Here is a 21,948-nt window from a genome sequence, read left to right as displayed (position 1 = left end):
TCCCCAGATTGCAGCAACTGGCTGAAACCAGGAGTCTGGAGCTTCATCTGGGTCTCCCATCTGCATGGCAAAGGCCCAAACATTTGGGCCTTCTTCCGCTGCTTTTCCCAGGCCATTAGCAGGGAGCTGGATTGGAAGTGTAGCAACTGGGATGCAAACCAGCACCCATATGGGATGCTGGTGTTGTAGGTGGTGGTTTAATTCACTGTACCGCAATGCTGGCCCCATAGCTCTTTTTATAGTGGTGTGACTCCCTGTCATTATTTGTGAGTTTCTTAGCAGGCTGATAGCAAGTACCAAAAGTCATCCTTTTGTTGCACAAATTCTTCCAAAAGCTTTATTTTCAGAGGTGGGTGGATTGAAATGGAGCATTTGCTATGTTAGTATAAGGAATAATTAAGATTTGATTGGAATGAGTCATATCAGTACCAAAAATTTATAAACTTAGACCTTTCATTTTGATATACATTTCTCCCCAGAAACCTTTTATTTAAGGTATTCAAACTTTATGCATTTCATAAATATAACTTTAGGAGCATAGTGATAGTGATTCTTCACATTGTATCCACCCTCCCTCCCATCTCTCATCCTTCTTCCTTCTTTCTCTCTTATTCCCATTCTTATTTTTACTAAGATTTATTTTCAATTAACTTTATACACAGAAGATTAACTCTATAATAAATAAAGAGTTCAACAAATAGTATGAAAAAAAAATCTGTTTCTCAACAGTTTTTTGATTTCTCTTTTGATGTTTTCTATGAACCTCTGTTCATTCAGGAACATGCTGTTCAGTCTCCATGTGTTTGCATATGTTCTAGAGATTCTTAAGTTGTTGACTTCCAGCTTCATTCACTTGTGATCAGAGAAGATGCATGGTATGATTTTGATTTTTTTTTTAATATGATGAGACTTGTTTTATGGCCTGACTTGTGGTCTATCCTAGAGAAAGTTCCATGCACTGGTGGGAAGAATGTGTATTCTGCAACTTTACAATGAAAAATTTTGTAGATATCTGTTAGTTCCATTTGGTCTATAATGTCAATTAACTGTTGTATCCTTGCTGATTTTCTGTCTGGTTGATCTGTTCATTGCTAAAAATGGGGTATGGAAGTCCCCCATTACTATTGTATGAAGGTCTATGTCTCCCTTTGGATCCATTAATATTTCTTTTAAATAGCCAGATGCCTTGTAACTAAGTGCATATACATTTATTATAGTCACATCTTCCTGTTGAATTTATCCTTTAATCATTGTATAGTGCACTTTTTTGTCTCTTAAGAGTTTTTGTGTTAAAGTCTATTTTGTCTGATATTAGGTTGGCTACACCAGCTCTTTTTTGGTTTCTGTTAGCATGGGATATCTTTTCCATCCTTTCACTTTCAGTCTGACTGTATCTTTGTTGGTGAGAAGAGTTTCTCGTAGGTAGCAAATAGATGTTTTTTTTCTTTCCCATTCAGCCAGTCTGATCTTTTAGTTGGTGAGTTGAAGCCATTTGCATTTAAGGTGACTATTGATGATTAACCACTTGGCCCTGCTGTTTTTCCATAAATATTTCTGTTGTTTACTTCCTTTGTACTGTTACTGGGAGATTTTTTTGCCTTTACCTTCTTTCATAGTGATGACCGTGTTTCTGTGTTTCTGTGTATAGCACATCCTTAAGCATCGTTTGTAAGGCTGCATGAGTGTTGACAAATTCTTTCAATTTCTGTTTGTTATAGAAGGTCTTTATTTTACCTTCATTCATAAATGAGAGCTTTGCAAGGTATAGTATTTTGCGTTGGCAATTTTTATTTTTCTAAGCCTAAGTCAACATGTGCACTAGTAACGTGTCTCTACTCAGAAGATAACTCCCTCAGAACATCACCTCAAATAAAAGGGTGGACATGTCTTTGTGCTTTCATAACATATGTCACAAAGTGTTCACGTTAAAACCGTGTACTTTTTCTGACAGTTTTTCTCAGAATTGCCCTGCATTTAAATTTTTTTTAAGATCAGAGCTCTTACTAATTTTAATTCTGTTTTTCTACTAGAAGAAAGACTATAAGGGTGGGGGCAGACTGGTCATAGTCTAATAGTATTATGCACAGAGAAGGAGGAGCTACCATTTGACTCTTCATATTACAGAGAAAAACCACCCCCCCATGGTTGAAGCACGTTCATTATGGCCTGAGTAACTGAAAGGGGTGAGATCATATTTGGTGCCCTTTATTTGGAAAAGCTTGGAAAAAGCAAAAAATATGTGAGAGATATTTTTACCTGCAATGACTAAAGTAAAATTTGTGTGTGTGTGTGTGTGTGTGTTTAGGGGGAACTAAAAAACAGATGTAAGGAAATTTCATTTTTGTGGTTTATATCTTGGTAGATTAACCATTATTATCTATTAACCATAACTATTAACCATTATCTTAGTTGCAGTTTAGGTTAAACAAGTATTTATGTAAAAGATATTCCCCTAGGCTTGAGATATATACAAATAAAATTGTTCTTTTCTTCTGGGCCACATTGTGGTACAGCAGCTTAAGTTGCCACCTGCAAGACTGCATCCCATATGAGAGCTGATTTGAGTCCTGGCCACTCTGCACTCTTCTAATGCACCAGAGAAAGTAGCAGAAGATGGCCCAGATGGAGTTCCAGGCTCCTGACTTTGACTTGGCCCAGCTCTGGCCATTGTGGCCATTTGGGGAGTGAACCAATGGATGGAAGATCTCTCTCTCTCTCCCTCTCACTCACACACACACATACACACTCTGTTTCAAATAAATAAATAAATCTCATTAAAAATATTCCTTTCTTCAAAGAACATAAAATATGACATTCAAAAATGGTACAAATGTTGTTTTATCAGATCTGTCTTTCAGGGTAGCAACAGGCTTAGTTTTCTAGTAATTGTACCATGAAGCATGAAATAAAATGATCTTTGATTAATTTAAGGGAATATTCTAAAATATAAATAATTATAAATTTAGTTTTCGAGTGTTGTGATTTCCATTTATCTGTGAGTGAAACAGGATTTAAGATTTATTTATTGAAAGGCAGAATTACAAAGTGAGAGGGAGAGAGAGAGATAGAATGAAGTCTTTGTTTTGCGGGTTCACTCTACAAATGGCTGCAATGGTCTGATGGGCCAGGTCAAAATCAGGAACTTGGAATTCTATCCTAGGCTCCCAGGTGTGTGGCAGGGGCCCAAGCACTTGGGCCATCTTCCGCTGCTTTCCCAAGCATATTAGCAGGGAGTTGGATCTGAAGTAGAGCAGTGGGACCCAAACCAGTGCTCAAATATGGGATGCTGGCACTGCAGGCAGCGGCTTAACCCACTGTGCAACACTTCCTGTCCCCCCCACCCCTGCAAGTGTTTTGTCTTAAACTATTTTAAAGTAAAATTGAAAACTATATAAAATGTGAAAATGTGGACTATATTTTATTAGAAGTTTGTTTTTAATAATGTAACTAGATGTTTTCCAAATATTTGTTGACTGAATAAATGAATTAATTTGCTGAAAATCTCTTAAATTTTGGTCTCAAGTCCTTGTTGTAGTTTACTTACCTAGGAAACTGTGCCACCTAATTTAGTGTGCTTGATGCCAGACCTGCTGCTTCCCTATCAAAGCAAACTGTTTTTCTCAGTTTTCCAAGTTTTGGTCAAAGTCATTCCTCAACTTTCGTCAATTTTTTGTCAAAAATTGGCTATGAAGAAGAATCAAAGAGTGTTGTATCATATCATTGCCTGTCTTAACAGCTTCCAAGTCTTTAGACCCTCCTCTTCAATTCAGTCTAATCACTATCAAATCGTTTAAAAACATTATTTTAAATAGTTCAATCCCTTATCAAGGCACCTGCTATACACTCTTTTTTTTTTTCTTTAAGATTTATTTATTTTATTTGAAAGGCAGAATTACAGAGAGGCAGAGGCAGGGAGAAAGAGAGAGAGAGAGAAACAGAGAGAGGTCTTCCATCTGCTGGTTCACTCCCTGAATGGCTGCAGTGGCCGGAGCTGAACTAATCTGAAGCCAGGAGCCAGGAGTTTCCTCTGGGTCTTCCACAGGGGTGCAGGGGCCCAAAGACTTGGGCCATCCAGGCAGCTGAATCGGAAGTAGAATAGCCGGGACTCCAATCAGCACCCATATGGGATGCTGGCACTGCAGGCGGCATCTTTACACACTACGCCACAGCACAGGTCACCTGCTATACACTCTTGACTGAGGGGAACCTAAATCTGCTTTTCTGAGTTGCCTTCAAAATACTACATAATCTGTACCTTCTTCCCACTATCTCTCCTCACCTCTTGTAGAGCAATGAGAAAAATAGCAATGACAGTGATTTTACTCCTCATGTGCCGGGGACTGTCTAAGCACTCTTTTGCATGCTTTAAAAATATACTAAATTATTTAATTCTCAGAACAGCCCTTTATGTTAGATATATCATTATATTAATTTTATAGAAGTTAAGTTACCTGCCTGAGTTAATACAGCTTGTGTCGACTGAAGCAAGATTTGAATCCAGGCAGTCTAGTTCTGTACTTTGAACTCTTCTGCTGTCCACCTTTCAGTAGCTCTCCTTAATCAGATAACTCATGAGATTTGTTTTAACTATATCTTTAAAGATACAATTTGTCTTGCTATTGTCATCTTCTCATATGAAAAAATTCATTCAATTCTTTCCACTGATAACCTAAATTTCTTCTCATTGAGGTATAATTCAAGTCCCATAACATCTGCCATAGCTCACCCCACAACTTTTCTCCCCTCTAAGTTTTTATTAATTCTATCCCAATATTTTAGCATGTTTATTCTTGGCTTATGCTTTTTTGTGTTTTTTTGTATGTGTTATTTTGTCCTCAAGATGTTTTTTAAAGATTTATTTACTTATTTGAAAGGCAGAGTTACACTGAGAGAGGAGAGGCAGAGAGAGAGAAAGAGAGAGGTCTTCCATTCACTAGTTCACTGCTTCAACAGTTGGAGCTGCGCCGATCTGAAGCCAGGAGCCAGGAGCTTCTTCTGGGTCTCCCACATGGGTGCAGGGGCCCCAAGGACTTAAGCCATCTTCTACTGCTTTCCCAGGCCACAGCAGAGAGCTAGATTGGAAGTGGAGTAGCCAAGACTTGAACTGGTGCCCAAATGGGATGCCGGTACTGCAGGCAGCGGCTTTACCTGCTATGCCACAGCACCAGCCCTGCCCTCAAGATTTTAATATTAATGTTATCTAAATCTTGATGCTCCCTCAGTTCAGTTTCTCTTTGCAGACATTTATAAAGGGTTGAATAAGCTTGGTAGTCCTGGTGGGGCTTATCTGGATGCATTGGAAAATCCTTTTCTTTTCTAACCAGATGAAGTTTCACATTTCAATCTGCCTAAGTATGACCTTAGATTCAGTTATCTGTCTTCATTTCTTAAAAATATTGAAAATATATGTTGTAGAGTTGTTATTAGAGGTCATATATATATGTTTATATTTATATATAATACTAGCACAGAAAAGTCTCTTTTATTCATAAAGTCTTTGGTTTAGATCCTTTGTATATTCGCACTATCAGTAGTTTCTCCAAATCCTCATTCCTATTTATCCTTTAGAAATCTCTATTCATGATTTTCTTGAGGGGCAATCACTTCCTCTTAGAAGGCATGTTTTATTACAACGATTGAGTACTATCAATTTTTTCAATTGAGAAATAAGATGAACTAGTGTGTCATTTCCAGGGTTTCTTTTAGAACCTGTCTTTTGACAACTCTTCTATTAGCAGTCTGCTATCTTCTAAGATATGGTTTATTTATAACAATAAGAAAGGAGCTCTATGTTTTTTAGAATTTTTGGTTAGGTGCCAACTGGTCTTCATAATTTAGTTATATCTGATGTGTTGATTACAGTAAAATATTTAGTACACTCACCACAATTTGAGCTAATAGCTCTTAGGATCAGTCTCCTTTAGAAGGCAGATTGGTGGGGGCTGGTGCTATAGCGCAGCGGGTTAAGCCACAGTATGCAGCACCTGCATCCCATATGGGTACCGATTTGAGTCTGGGCTGCTCCGTTTCTGATCTAGCTAGCTCTCTGTTAAGCTCCCTCTGTTGTAGCCATTTGGGGAGTTAACCAGAGGATGGAAGACCTTTCTCTCTGTCTCTTCTTTGCTCTGTCTGTAACGCTTCCTCTCAAATAAATAAATCTTTAAAAAAAAAAAAAGGCACATTGACAATACATTCAGGAGACTTTTTGATGCGATTTTCAGTTTTGATAGCTGTTTTGGATTTAGGTTTGTTCACTGTGCATGCTCTTTATTCGTGAATCTTTGAGTTCTTTGCTTCCATGTGACACCATGTGTTTCAGGTTGCATTTTATGAATGCAAAACCTTGCACATGATTACTAAATGCTTTAAGTTTTATTTCTACCTCGTGTGTGCTTAAAAATACCAGCTGCTGCTTCATTCAAAATATAATTTAATTTGACTGACATGAATTTTATAGTTCATAAACATTGATGTATTTTCCTTGTTTGTATTCATGAGCCTGTTGGTCCATATGTTAATCTGTTCCTTGACTTAATTTTCCTTATTTATTTTAAAAATCACTAAAAGCAGCAACAAAAACCTTTGGGAAGCCTTTATATTTGTTAAAGTTGTAAAAACATGCTTCTGTTTTTTGGTATTCATGCTTAGGCTTGCAGAATTCCTTCCTATTTTCATGTTTTTCTAAGCTTCCTATTTTAGGAGAACCATTTTTGATATTGATATAATTTTATATTGTGTTTATGGAAACAGTTGGTTTTGGATGTGTGAAAGAAATATTTCTCCCCAGTTGCGTGGTAATGTTTTAAGAAGTTAATTATTGGAAAGTAATGATGCATAACAACTTGTTATAAATCCATTTGTATTGATGATTCCTAATAATATGGGAGTGATAAAGCCTCTTGGAAAATTGTGATTACTTTGTCCCTTTGCAGCAGATTTGCTATATACACAATTGCAAGAGATTTAAGGACTTCCTGAGGGTCTGTTTTGAAATAGGATACTACATGTATACATAAATATGATAAACAGCACTATCAAAGATCTTTAAGAAGCATGTAAACAGATTAATATGCATACTTTAAGCAGGGAGCGGTTATTATAGGTACTTGGACACAGCATGTTGACTAGGGCATGGGACAGAGACAGATTCATGCAGATGATGGAATTTGAAGACCAGATGGACATTCAGAAGACAAAGCATGTCCTGAGTAGAAATGATGGTATAAGCAAGTGCACTAGAGCAAGAAGGCACTTGACTTGTTGGATGTCCAAATATTAAATTCCCATCAGGATAGTCTGTTTCTGGTTCACTTTTGAGTTCTGCAGTATGCTCAGCACCGGCGCTATACTTATTATGTAAACTCCACAAATACTTGTTGAAAGGAACTGCAGTTTTTACTCTTTATTACGGTCCCCAAAACCCCTTTTTTCTGTGTCTTAAAAGTTATATCTTCTCTCTCGTATGTCCTTCTGCAAGAAAAAAAGTTAAATTATATAATTTCATTGATTATGTGAATCAGTTACATTTACAAAGTACTTTAAAACTTAATTTTGTCTTTCAAGAAAAAATATTTATTTGAGAGGCAGAGTTAGAGGTGGGGGGGAGGGAGACAGAGGGAGAGAGATCTTCCATCTACTGGTTCACTCCCCAAATGGTCATATTGGCTGGGTCTGGGTCAGGCTGAAGCCAGGAGCCTGGAACTCCATCCAGGTCTCTTACATGGGTGGCAGGGGCCCAAGCACTTGGGCCATCCTGTGTTACTTTCCCAGGTTCATTAGCAGGGAGCCGGATTAGAAATGGGGCAGCTGGGACTTGAACTGGCACTCCTATAGGATGCTATCATCACAGGTGGCAGTTTAACCTGCTGTGTCAGAACACTGGCCCCAAAACCTAAATTTTATGTTAGCAGAAAGCAGTTTTCATATTTATGTAATTTTTATTTCTTTAATTATGTCTTTTTCAGTAGGTGCATCTGCGAAATGAAAAGAAACATTTCTCATCAGTTACTTGGTTACATTCTCAGCAGTAGTTAAAATGCTCACTCCAGTGTTAGAAAAACTAATAACCTCAAAAAGTATTCTTTTGCCTAAATAAAAAGAATGTAATAAATAAGGCTTAGACATTATAAATTTGTCTTTAAAAATATTTGTAATTAAAAAATCTGAGAGACAAAGAGACATGGATATCTCTCTCTCTCTCTATATATATATATAGAGAGAGAAAGATTTTAATTACAAATATTTTTAAAGATAAATTTATAATGTATATATATATCTATATATCTATATATATATATATATATAGAGAGAGAGAGAGAGAGGGAGAATACATGTGCCTGTGCGCGCTCTCTCATCCACTGACTGGGGCTGAAGCTCAGAGAACAGAATTCAGTCCACAACTTCCACCTGAATGGCAGGAACTCAGTTGCTTGAGCCATCACCACTGCCTCCCAGGGTCTGCATTGGTGGGAAAGTGGCTTCAGGAGCTGGAGCCAGGAATCCAACCCAGTCATTCCAATGTGGGTCATGAGTGTCTTAACTGTTAGGTCGAATTCCCACCCCTGTGATATCCTTCTGAAGAGATTTTTCTTCCTCTCTTTTGGAAAGCTCTGGGGAAGAAGCTGTGGGGACCAGTGTTTTCTGTGTTAGATAACAAAATACAACTAAAAATAAGACATGTATTCTTATGTAAAAAATACTGAACTTTCTTGATTGTTGACTTTTCCTTGGCCAACTACAAAATGTTCCTTGTAACAATTTTGTGGGCTGGGTGACTTTTGCCATTATTCCTAACATTAGAACAGTAGGTTCTGTGTCAATGAATTATTTATATTATTTTAATTAGTTTAAAATACCTTACTGCCAAATTTATTTCTTGTGCCTATAATATTATATGTGAGCTATTAATTTTAGTACAGTTTTATCTAGTGATATTTACTGAGTTCTTACTGTCAGTCTATTTCATTAGTGTTGTGGAGGTGTAAAGATCAACAAAATATGAATTCCCCAAGGCGCTCATGTCTCCTATAGCTTCAGGGCTCTTTTTTTTGACAGGCAGAGTGGATAGTGAGAGAGAGAGACAGAGAGAAAGGTCTTCCTTTTTGCCTCTGGTTCACCCTCCAAAGGCCACTGCGGCCAGCACATCTCGCTGATCCGAAGCCAGGAGCCAGGTGCTTCTCCTGGTCTCCCATGCGGGTGCAGGGCCCAAGGACTTGGGCCATCCTCCACTGCCTTCCCGGGCCATAGCAGAGAGCTTGCCTGGAAGAAGGGCAACCGGGATAGAATCCGGCGCCCCAACCAGGACTAGAACCCGGTGTGCCGGCACCGCAAGGTGGAGGATTAGCCTGTTAAGCCACGGCGCTGGCCTCTTTTTCGGTAATAAGATAAAATTATTCAGATTTATTCACACTGTTTCAGAAACCCAGCTTGAGTCAGTGAGGTAGTTTTAGGGAAGTCAAGGGTAACGTAGAAGAGAATTTTACCCTGTGCATAGCCAACTTGCCTGACGTGTTGACTGTTTTCTAGCCGTCAGATGCAGAGTGTCTTGAGTAATCAGACGTCCCTTTTACTCTCGGGAACTCACTGCTTTGGCCTTTCCCTGACTTCAGAACTGGACTCGGGTTTTATTTCTATTGAATTGAGTCATTCAGTATGGATGACCAAAACTGAACTAATACTTATATGAGACCTGAATGTTTTTTTAAATTTAATTTTATTTTTCTGTTTCTTAAAAGCAGAAGTATTAAGTAATCACTTTGAAAGATGTATTACGATGCAGTGATCATAAGGTGGTATATTTCAGGAGTTTCTTAGCATATTTAATATTGAGAATTTTATACATATTCAGAAGTACTTCAACTATTTATAACTATACATAGCTCATAGTTTTATAGTTTACATATAAAGCTATATATTTTAAAAGTGTTTCATATATTCAAAACTATATATCAACATACACACATGCATACATGAATGTTTGCCTACTCAGTCTTCATTTTATTTAACCAATGTAGAAATCATGATTTGATCCTTAATTTTTACCAATGGTCTATAAATAGTAAGTATCAAATAAGTAGTTTAGGTTTGTGTTTATTTTTATTTGTAACAGATTATCATTTTTTAACGAGGTATAATAATATGTTTGGATACTTTTCAGGTCTTTCATGTAATAAAATTTTGTCACACAGTGAGCCATTTTCTTTTGGTACCAATGTTACTGTTTTGGAAGTGACCTTTAGGAAAGATTAAATAGCTAGCTAGAACCAGAGTAAGCAGCTTGAGGCTAGAGCTGTTTGTAATTTTTTAAAGCTTTTGAAAGGAATTTCAAAAAATAGTGTTAACGATCAGGCTCTACCTCTTTAGAGATACACAGGCTTATTTATTTAGTGGAAAGTCAGAGTTACAGAGCGAGAGAGAGAGAGAGGGAGAGGAGAAAAAGAAATATCTTCCATCCTCTGGTTCACTCTCCAGATGGCTTCAAATGCCTGGGTTGGTCCAGGCTGAACCAGGAGACAGGAACTTCTTCCAGGTCTCCCATGTGGGTAGCAGGGGCCCAGGCACCTGGGCTATCTTTTGCTGCTTTTCCCAGACCATTAACAGGGAGCTGGATTGGCCGGGACTTGAACTGGTACCCATATGGGATGCTGGCATTGCAGGCAGTGGCTTTATCTGCTTCGCCACAATGCCAGCTCCCACAGGCAGGTTTATTACTTTGGATCCTTTCAATGTTTTAGGTATTCCTGTCCTTTATTTCTGGTTTCAATTAATGCCATAAATGAAATCAAGAAAAATCTAAATAAATTCTTGATAATCAATTGTAAGACATCATACTGTTTCAAGAACTACACCTGAGGTTTATTCCTATAAGTATGTGAAGTGGTCCTGGATATAGAGTGTACATTTGCTGATAGATGTAATATAGATTTGTTGAGCTTTATTGAAGTTCAGGGACATTATGACAAACCATTACCTCCCTCCTAAAATGACTGTTTTCTGTTTGCAGGTTTTAAATGCACAGCGAGCAGGGTACAAAGCAGCCATAGTTCACAATGTTGATTCTGATGACCTCATTAGCATGGGATCCAACGACAGTAAGTACAGGTATCACTTTTCTTCTCTCCTGTTTGAAGATCATTTGAAACTAAACATTAGCAGGATTTTTCTTCTCTATTTTTTCTGCTTAAAAAGCAAGATTTCTTCTCTATCAGATAATTCCCAATTCTTAACCTTTTTGAGATAATTTTATTTACAGTAGAAATGGAATTGAATTGTTCTTTTCTACAGTTTTTTTAATCTTTGTGTTCTATTTATTGCTATTTTGATCACAATCAAAGGAAAGTCAAAGCTTTAAATAGAGTTAAAAACCCTGAGTTAAGAATGCTATTGAATAATTTTTGTGATTTATTTGGAGACTCACATACCTTCTATATGTTGGTGGAAGTTCAAAGCTATTGTATTCTGGTACTTTCTTCTACCAGTTGATTACTAGTCCCTTGATATTACTTTTACATGTCTATAGTTTTTCACTTAAAATCTTTCATTGTTCTCCACTGAGTGTTAGCTGACAGGGAAAACGAGCCAGTTAGTAAAATAACAGCCTTTATGCAGACGGCGACTTTAAGTTGCATGTTTTACCTCATGTAGTCTCTCTAAACCAGGGAGCTATATGTTTTCACAAAGCCATTCTAATTGCAACTAAGATGATTCACTGCTAACATTTATGATTAGAAGGTCTTTTATTTTTGTTTAACTTTTATAGCAAACCATAATATTTCTTGCTGCTAGGTTCTATTGGTTTGTGAATACAACTCACAGCTTGTAGGGGAGAGTAGACATAAAGCTGTGGACTGATAACAGTACAGTGGAATGTGTTTAGGACTTTAAATAACTACCTCCTTAGTAGCAAATATCTTATATTTCTTGACCCAAAAGACTTCTTTTTTTTCTTTTGCCAGCCAGAGTTAGACAGAGAGAGAGAGACAGAGAGTTATAGACAGTGAGAGAGAGACAGAGAAAAAGGTCTTCCTTCTGTTGGTTCACTCCCCAATGGCCATTACGGTCAGCGCTGCACCTATCCAAAGCCAGGGGCCGGGTGCCTCCTCTCTGTCTCCCATGTGGGTGCAGGGACCCAAGCACTTGGGCCATCCTCCACTGCCCTCCAGGGCCACAGCAGAGAGCTGGACTGGAAGAGGAGCAACCAGGACTAGTACCTGGCACTCCAACCGGGACTAGAACCCGGGGTGCGGCACCACAGCTGGAGAATTAGCCAAGTGAGCCACAGCGCCGGCCTCCCAAAAGGCTTCTGTTTATAGCTCAAGACAGTGTTGGTTGTTGTTATTTGTCCTTTGTCCTTCTAACTCTGATTATAATGAGGTAAAATTATAATACAGAAAAAGTAAAAGTCCCATAGTTTATTTCTTTATATTTTAAATTATTACTTTAATCTAGCCGATTAAATTTTCTTGATTGCAGAATCCATGAAGTACCCCTAAGAAGTTCTAGCATTTCAGAAACAGTTTGACAACCAATGAGTGGGAATTACAGGACTCCTTGATGAAGGGAGTTAACTCAACAAATAAACTAGCACTGTTGATACTGCAGGATTTGAGACATTTTTCTTCTCCTTTAACTGCCTCCCTTTTTCAAAGAAAAAAAAAATTTGTCCCAATTGATACATGGTAGGGAGTAACTTTTGTGATCTGTACACATTACTGGCAAAACAAAAAGCACACATACTCTAGAAACAGATGTGAATCCTAATTCAAGCTACCACTTAGATCAGCAGAATAACTTTGAGCAAATTATTTACTCTGTGTATTTTGCTGAAGGCATGGGCCTAAGACTTGGCAAATATTCAAGAACTTCTCAAGAGTTAAGTATGTTTTGAGTTTGAGTTTTAAGTATGAACAAACTGTTCATTATTTGTAAACTGTTTACTCTTTTGACAGATTTTTCAATAAAAAATTTGCAAGCTAGAAGTATCAGTTCTTTTTTAGCACCTATTTAATCAGTGTAATACCTTAAAACCTTTTTGTGATAATTATGTCATGTTCCTAAGGAAAATGTGCAGAATATTAAAAGTAGCACATAACTGTATAATCGTGCTGTTGCCATGGAAATGTTCCAGCTGAGTTGTTATATTTCAAAAATTGATCAGAATTTTGGGCCTTGACTTTATTGCTTGGATTACATTCTGTGATATTTGGCTCCATCCTTGCATGTGGATATATGTTTAAACATATTGTTGTAAAGATTTTTACCATTTTCATCTTTGCTGCTACTTGCAAGAGGAAGGAAAAACATTAATTTATCAGAAAGGGTCCGCATCCCTCTTTAGTCCTAGGTCATAAGGAATATTGGTGTTGTCCTGAATGGAGATTCCAACATGTGGAAACAAAAAGAAGTTTTAAAAGCTCCTAGCTCCTAACACCTCACGTATGGAATGTGCCCATATCCAAGACAGATGCAGAATGGGTTTTCTCAGTGAGCAGATAACATTGTTTATCTTCAGGAGATAGCAGAATATGGTGGGAAGAACACCTACAGTAGAACCAGGAAATACGGGTTTACTTCAGGCTGGTTGATATACAAACTAGCCTATACCTTTGAGACCTTTTCTTAACCTTTCTAAACTCTTTATTTTCATCTAAAAAAGTGTAAATAATTTAAATTTTTATTTTTCCTGGTAAGGTTGTGAAGTTCATGTGAAAGAAGGTGTATGAGAAAGCTCATGCCTTGACAGAGTAGGAAGAGCCTAGATTCGGAATCAGAACCCTCATATTTGAGTCCAGGCTATGTAAATTCCTAACTGTATAACCATGGCAAGTCAATATCCTTGGGTTTGTTTCTTCTTTTTTTTCTTGCTTCCTTCCTTCAACAAATATTTTTGAAAGCTTAACCTGTATCAAGTACTTTTTTGGACATTGTGACTATGGTAGGGCATGATATAAGGGCTCTGCCTTCATACCTTTCACTAAGGTAACAAAGTACAGTAGAATACTAAGAGAGTGTTTTCTGTGTGCTTGCCAGTGTCTGAATCCCAGCTCTGCATAGCTTTGTGAGCTCAGGTGTGTTACCTGACATCTCTATGCCTCAGTTTTCTGGTCGATCAAATGGAAATGATAACAGTACTAATCTCATTGGGTTGCTGTGAAAATTGAGTGAATCAAGGCCTATAAAGCATCTAGAAGATTGCCTGTTTCCAATATTAATTTCATGACTGTTCAGATATTATTTTTATTGCTATTATTGCATTCTATGGTGGGAAGAAAGAATTTAATATCTAATCAAATAGATGAGCTGTAGTGTTAAATCGTGATAAGTTTTGAAGGAAAACATATCAAGCTAAGAAGGTATAGGCAAGGGTAAGAAGAAAGAGGCTGTTTTAGTTAGGGTGGTCAGAGAAGACTTCTGTGAGGCACTGAGATTTGAAAAGATAACTGAAGTGAGTGGCTGAGTCATGAAGATTTCTGATGGAGGAGGACTTAAGGAGAGAGAATGACAAGTACAAAGGCTTGAGGATAAAGTGCTTGGTGTTTTCTAGGTCAGGCTAGAGTAGAGTAAGCAAGAGAGAATGGCAGGGGATGAGGTTAGAGAAGGAGCAAGGGGCCAAAGCATGTTGGGCCTTGTATGCTGTGATAAGCACTTTGGAATTTATTCTAAATATTGGGTTTTGTGTGATTATATGAGGTATTCAGACATACTTGAACAAGATCATTTTGGTTGATATTTGAAGAATAAACTGAAGGTGAAAAATGGTCAAGAGTGCCAACAGAGACCATTGAGAAAGTCGCTGCATCAGCTGCTGCATCTGCCAGGCAAGAGTGAAGGTGGTTTGGAGTGTTAGCTGTCAAGGTGATGAGCTGGTAGGATTATGGATATACTGTGAAGCTGCAAGAGTTTGACTTAGGGAGTGAAGGAAAAGGAACTGCCAGGGATGACTCCAAGATGGCTAGCCTGAGAAACTAGGTATGCTCATGCTGTTTACAGGGATGAGAAAGAGTAGGTTGAGGGGAAAGAGACATTCAGAATTCCATTTGGGAAACAGTAAGTGTGAAACATCTATTAGGCAATAAGATGGAGATATTTAACAGTTAATTGGGTTGTGAATCTGAAGAGACTGGAGCTGAGCATTCAAATTGTAATTTTTCTATGATATGATAATATTACTTGGCAATGTATACATCACAGGGTTATTTTGTGGATTAGAAAGTATTTGGTGAATTAGAACATGCTTGGTTTTGTAATGCAGTCTCCATGATGACTTTTGTTTTTGACATGTAGCATTGTCCCCCACCCGTTCTTATCTGTTTATTAAAGTGAAGTGATCTCCACATGTCTTTAGATATCATATATAAAAGAAGTTATATTAATTTCTAATAATTGTAAGCCAATATTCACAAGTCAAATGTTCCTCTTTGAGTTTGTCATGAAAAAAATAAAGCCCCTTTTGTGTTATTAAATGACTCCATTAATAGAAAGATAAAAATTTTATTGATCTCATCAGTATAAAAGTAGTGATTATCCTTTGACTAACCATTTTGGTTCCTGCCCTCTTGGCACTGACATGGGTATGTGTGTGTGTGTGTGTGTGTGTGAAAGAGAGAGAGAGAGAAAGAGATGGGAGAGAGAGGGAGGATGTGTGTGTGTGTGTGTGTGTGTGAGAGAGAGAGTAGAGAATAAGTGATATTTGCATAAAAAACCTGGAAGGGAAAAAAAAAACTTTACCAAGGATATGAAGATTTAAAAGCTTGACTTTATAAGGATAATAAACAAAACAAAACAAAAAAAAAACCCTATCAGTGGTTGCTGAGGTTAGAAGGAGGGGTTAACTATAAAGAGGAATGAGGGAAATTTTGAGGGTGATGCAATGTAAGTATGTCTTAATTATGGATATACATAATTATTGAAATTTTGCAGGGTGCTTGGACTTTCTACACATTTGCTTTGTGGAAATAAATATTTACGGTTTTACATTAAAGGTAGAATAAGCATTAGAGCTTCCAACTGTATATTTTTTAATTTTATAGATTTTTTAAAAACTCTGATCCTTTATTTGGGTGTTTTGGGTGAACTGTGCTAAGTTTTATGGCAAACAGTTGTCCTAGTTTACTTTTTATCATCGTCAGAAGTACATAAAAGTTCTATTAATCCTCTTATTCTTCTACTTCCCTTAACCCTGGTATACACCAAAAAAAAAAAAATCTTACTTCCCTTGTTTAATCATTATGAAAATAATTCATTTTCTAGTATGAGGAAAGAAAAACTTTTACAACTCTTATTACTTCAAATAAAACATTTGTCTTTGGGTGGGAAGAATTATGATTGTATTTTCTTTTTCTTTTCTTTCCACCCCTTTTAAATGTATAATGTATATGCATTATTATTTACAATGTAAACCAAAGTTATTTTGAAAATTGTAACATAACAAATGGACTTTACCTAATGTCTAATCTGTTATTTAACTCACAGCTAATAATAAGGCTGCTTTTTCTATTAGTAACATTAAGAAAATTGTTTTTATTTCTGAGTAATGAGTAATTTTTTCCAGATTTATATTTTGGTGATATTAGAGTTTGGATTTGAATATGAGTATAAGTCAGATTTCTTGAGAAAACACCAATCAAAACACAAAGCTTTACCATAAACTCCAGGCATAGGAGGAAGTAGACATTTACCCAGCTTTCCTAGCCAATGTCTTTTATCAACTCCTGCCAGTCTTTCACTCTGGAAAGCCAGAAGTGTGTGGTGTTATTTTTTTAAGCTGTTGTAAAGTGGTCATTCTCTGGATTATGCCTCTCTTGGAAATGGGTATGTGAAAACTTTTTCTCTTTTGCATATACATATATATATATGTATATGTATATACATATATATATGTATGTATACACACATATTTATAGCTTTGTCTATGGGGTGTACGGTTAACTTAGTGGTTGAGGTTGAGATGCCTGAATCTCCTATTGGAGGACCTGGGTTCAGTATTTCGCTCTGGCTCCTGATGTCAGCATCCTGCAGATGCAGACCCTGGCAGGCAGCAGTGATGCCTCAAGTAATTCCACTGAGTTCCTAGTTCACGGCTTCCATTTGTCCCAATCTTAGACATGCGGGCCTTTGAGGAATGAACCAAGATGTCTGTCTGCCTTTCAAACAAAAAACAAACAAACAAATAAATAAATAAAAATTTTAAAAGGCATATCTGTAGAGAGGAAAAGGCAAATGGAAATACTAAAAATAAAAATTGTGTTGATCTTTTAGGACTATTAAGAGAGTTAGGTGAGGTAATGTATATATGCAAAATGCTAGCTTTGCTTTTGTAAGTGTTACTGTGTTTCTCAATCACTTTGAAGGTGAATCAAATTACAATATAGAAAATCAACCAGTTGAAAATTTAAGGTGATTATAATTGTTTGCAGTTGTATTTGCTACTATTATGAAGAAAGTTAGATTGTACTGTAAATATGGGCTTTTAAGAATAATTTTATTCTTTTATACAGTTGATGTGTTAAAGAAAATTGACATTCCATCTGTCTTTATTGGTGAATCATCAGCCAATTCCCTGAAAGACGAATTCACATATGAAAAAGGGTAAGTAATGGATATAAAAAAGAATCATGTAGCTTAAAAATTTTTCTTTATATTAGAACAGAATTATATAATATCAGATATAATCAGAATTGTGTTTTAGAATCAACTCTTTTGTCTAACTTATCTCTTTATATGTCTTCATGCTTTTAAGATTTACTGTTTTATTGAAAATATATTGAGAGAATAAGGTAACCACGTTGCTGAAAAGATCACAAAATTTCCCATTGTATAGTTTAATCAAACCACTCATATTTTTTTAATGCAGTTCACGTTTATATGACTTTCTCTCTGAAGAAATGTTTCTATTTTATTAAAAAGAAATTTGTTATTGTAGAAGCACAGACTCCAAAACACAGTATGATAAGTGACCAACTTCTACAAAGACAAGAAGTCAGTTTTCAAGATTTAAAAGTTTGATTTGGAATAAAAACTTCTATATGGAACTTCTCTATAAAAAATCTTGTTACAGAAGTGACATATGTACTAAAATTAACTTAAGGCACAGCTGTCTCATTTAATACTATAGAACACAGTTCAATGAACCCCTCAGAATTTTTTCCAAGAAACAGATTCCCAGAACAGAGTGGGCAGAAACTTCCTTTTGACTGTGAAGAACAATACCAAAATATTAATACCTGTCTTCTACCTATCCACTTGTCAAACCTACCCTCAAATGCCCTCTTTTTTGTTTCTTTCAGTGGACAGAGCAAGGAAATGCTTTTTTTTTTTTTTTTTTTTTTTTTTTTTTTTTTTTTGACAGGCAGAGTTAGACAGAGAGAGAGAGACAGAGATAAAGGTCTTCCTTTACCATTGGTTCACCCCCCAAGTTGCTGCTACAGCTACAATGGGCGCGCTGCGCCAATCCGAAGCCAGGAGCCAGGCACTTCCTCCTGGTCTCCCATGCGGGTGCAGGGCCCAAGCACTTGGGCCATCCTCCACTGCACTTCCCGGGCCACAGCAGAGAGCTGGACTGGAAGAGGAGCAACCGGGACAGAATCTGGCGCCCCAACTGAGACTAGAACCCGGGGTGCTGGTGCCACAGGTGGAGGATTAGCCTAGTGAGCTGTGGCGCCAGCCTATGCATATGTTTTTTAAAAGTACAACAAATCAGGAGGACATATTGTTTTGTTTGCACTGTAAACCTAGGACATAGGATTTTCACTTAATTGATTTTAAATCTGCATCTTATTTTTCTGTGCTGAAGGCACATGTGTAATCATTATTTTCTTTTTAAATTTAATAACACACACACACACACACACACAGACACACATAACAGACTTAGAAGAATAATACCAGGGCCAGCATTGTGGTGTAACAGATTAAGCCTCTGCCTGAAACACCTGCTTCCAGTTCAAGTCCCGGCTGTTCCACTTCTCATCCAGCTCCCTGCTAAGGTGCCTGGGAAAGCATCAGAAGGTGCCCCAAATGCTTGGGCTCCTGCACCCACATGGGAGACCAGGATGAAGCTCCAGGCTCCTAGCTTCAGCCTGGACCAGCCCTGGCAGTTATGGCCATTTGGGGAGTGAACCAGCAGGTCGAAGATTTCTCTGTCTATCTTTTCTCCTTTCTCTGAAACTCTGCCTTTCAAATAAGTTTAAAAAAGAAAGAAAAACACCAACATTATTACCAATATTTTAAATAACAGTTCTTTCTGTGTGTTTTTTTCCTAAATATTTGTTTGTTTATTTGAATGCCAGAGTTACACAGAGAGAGAAGGAGAGGCAGAGAGAGAGTGAGGTCTTCTATCTGCAAGTTCACTCCCCAGTTGGGCACAATGGCTGGAGCTGCACCCACCCATCCAAAGTCAGGAGCCAGGAGCTTCTTCCGGGTCTTTGGGCCCTCTTCTACTGCTTTCCCAGGCCATAGCAGAGAGCTGGATTGAAAGTGGAGCAGCCGGGACTTGAACCAGTGCCCATATGGGATGCCGGCACTGCAGGCAGTGGCTTTACCCACTATGTCACGGTGCCAGCCCTCTTTTGGTGTTTTAAGATATATCGTAAAGAGTATGTAAAGTCAAATTGTTTTAAGGGCACATACTATATCCCTGTCTATGCTGATGTTACCAACTGGAAACACAGGTCTTTGATTCATTTACTTTTATTTATGTATTTATTTATTTATTTATTTTTAATTAAACTTTTATTTAATGAATATAAATTTCCAAAGTACAGCTTATGGGTTACAATGGCTTCCCCCTCCCAAAACTTCCCTCCCACCCACAACCCTCCCCTTTCCCACTCCCTCTCCCCTTCCAATCACATCATGATTCATTTTCAATTCTCTTTATATACAAAAGATCAGTTTAGTATATATTAGGTAAAGATTTCAACAGTTTGCCCCCATATAGCAACACAAAGTGAAAAAAAATACTGTTGGAGTACTAGTTATAGCATTAAATAAGAGTGTACAGCACATTAAAGACAGAGATCCTACATAATATTTTTTTAAAAATTAATTAATTTTCTATGCCATTTCCAATTTAACACCAGGTTTTGTTTTTTTTTTTTTTCATTTCCAATTATCTTTATATACAGAAGATCAATTCAGTATATAATTAGTAAAGATCTCATCAGTTTGTACCCACACAGAAACACAAAGTGTAAAAATACTGTTTCAGTACTAGTTATAGCATCACTGCACATTAGATAACACATTAAGGACAGATCTCACATGGGATGTAAGTACACAGTGACTTCTGTTGCTGACTTAACAATTTGACACTCCTGTTCATGGCGTCAGTAATCTCCCTAGGCTCTAGTCATGAGTTGCCAGGGCTATGGAAGCCTTTAGAGTTCGCTGACTTTGATCTTATTCCGATAGGGTCATAGTCAAAGTGGAAGTTCTCTCCTCCCTTCAGAGAAAGGTACTTCCTTCTTTGATGGCCCCGTTCTTTCCACTGGGATCTCACTCACAGAGATCTTTCATTTAGGTCTTCTTTTTTTTCTTTTCCATGGTAACTTGGCTTTCCATGCCTACAATACTCTCATGGGCTTTTCAGCCAGATCGAATGCCTTAAGGGCTGATTCTGAGGCCAGAGTGTTGTTTAGGACATCTGCCATTCTATGAGTCTGCTGTGTATCCCACTTCCCATGTTGGATCCTTCTCTCCCTTTTTGATTCTATCAGTTAGTATTAGCAGACACTTGTCTTGTTTGTGTGATCCCTTTGATTCTTAGACCTATCAGAGCCATCGATTGTGAACTGAAATTAATCACTTGGACTAGTGAGATGGCATTTGTACATGCCACCTTGATGGGATTGTATTGGAATCCCCTGGCACATTTCTAACTCCATCATTTGGGGCAAGTCTGATTGTGCATGTCCCAAATTGTACATCTCCTCCCTCTCTTTTTCCACTCTGAAATTTAACAGGGATCACTTTTCAGTTAAAATTTAAACACCTAAGAATAATTGTGTGTTAATTACAGAGTTCAACCACTAGTACTAGAACAACAACAACAAATACTAAAAAGGATAAAGTATTACATTGTACATTTAGAGTCAGGACAAGAGCTGATCAGGTCATTGTTTATTTATGTATTTATTTTTATCATTTACTTTTAGATAGTAGGAATGGTTTGCCTGCCCCTAAGTTGTGACTTTTATAATTATGTAAAGCTTAAAGTCAAACTCAGTAGACCAAGGTATATTCAAGAAGTGTAGATTCTGTTTCTATCTTGTCCATACTATTTCCATCCTTACCTTATAGCTAAATGTTTTTTAAAAAAGATTTTAGTTTAGTTCATTAAATTTTGGAAAGATTTATTTATTTACTCAAAAGGTAGTGTTACAGAGAAAGAGAGAGAGAAAAAAATATCTTCCATCTGCTAGTTTACTCCCCAAATGGCCACAATAGCCAAGGCTAGACCAGGACAAAGCAGGAGCCTAGAACTCCATCCAGGTCTCCCACATGGGTGGCAAGAGCCCAAACACCTAGGCCATCTTATACTGCTTTTCCAGGTGTATTAGCAGGGAGCTGGATCAGAAATGAAGCAGCCAGGACTCAAATCGGCCTTCATATGGATGCTAGCATTGCAGGCATTGGCTTAACTTCCTGTACCACAGTGCCAGCCCCTTATTACATTTTTAAAAAAATATTTACGTATTTATTTGAAAGGCAGAGTTACAGAGAGAGAGAGAGAGAGAGAGAGAGAGGTCTTTCATCTGCTGGTTCGAGAGAGAGGTCTTTCATCTGCTGGTTGACTCCCCAGATGGCAGCAATGGCAAGAGCTGTGCTGATCTGAAGCCAGGAGGCAAGAGCTTCTGGGTCTCCCACGTGGGTGCAGGGGTCCAAGGACAGCTTTCCACTGCTTTCCCAGGCCATAGCAGAGAGCTAGATCAGAATTGGAGCAGCCAGGAC

General features: G+C 37.5%; 1 protein-coding gene across 5 annotated transcripts in view; it reads left to right on the top strand.

Annotated features, from left to right (window-relative positions):
• The window catches only part of RNF13 (ring finger protein 13), a 175,266-nt gene that overhangs the window by 94,544 nt on the left and 58,774 nt on the right, over positions 1-21,948 (top strand). For 3 of the 5 annotated variants that reach the window (XM_062213171.1, XM_062213168.1, XM_062213165.1), the window contains 2 exons: positions 11,003-11,090; positions 17,496-17,586. In XM_062213171.1, the coding sequence (XP_062069155.1) occupies positions 11,003-11,090; positions 17,496-17,586 (179 nt within the window). Of the gene's footprint in view, positions 1-11,002; positions 11,101-17,495; positions 17,587-21,948 lie in introns of all 5 variants that reach the window. The other 2 variants (XM_062213178.1, XM_062213174.1) reach the window with 1 other exon arrangement.

Source organism: Lepus europaeus, chromosome 2 (assembly GCF_033115175.1).
Source record: "Lepus europaeus isolate LE1 chromosome 2, mLepTim1.pri, whole genome shotgun sequence".
NCBI classification, from domain to species: domain Eukaryota; kingdom Metazoa; phylum Chordata; class Mammalia; order Lagomorpha; family Leporidae; genus Lepus; species Lepus europaeus.
The sequence above is the reverse complement of the archived record's forward strand: the minus strand, read 5'-3'. Positions and strand labels throughout refer to the sequence as shown.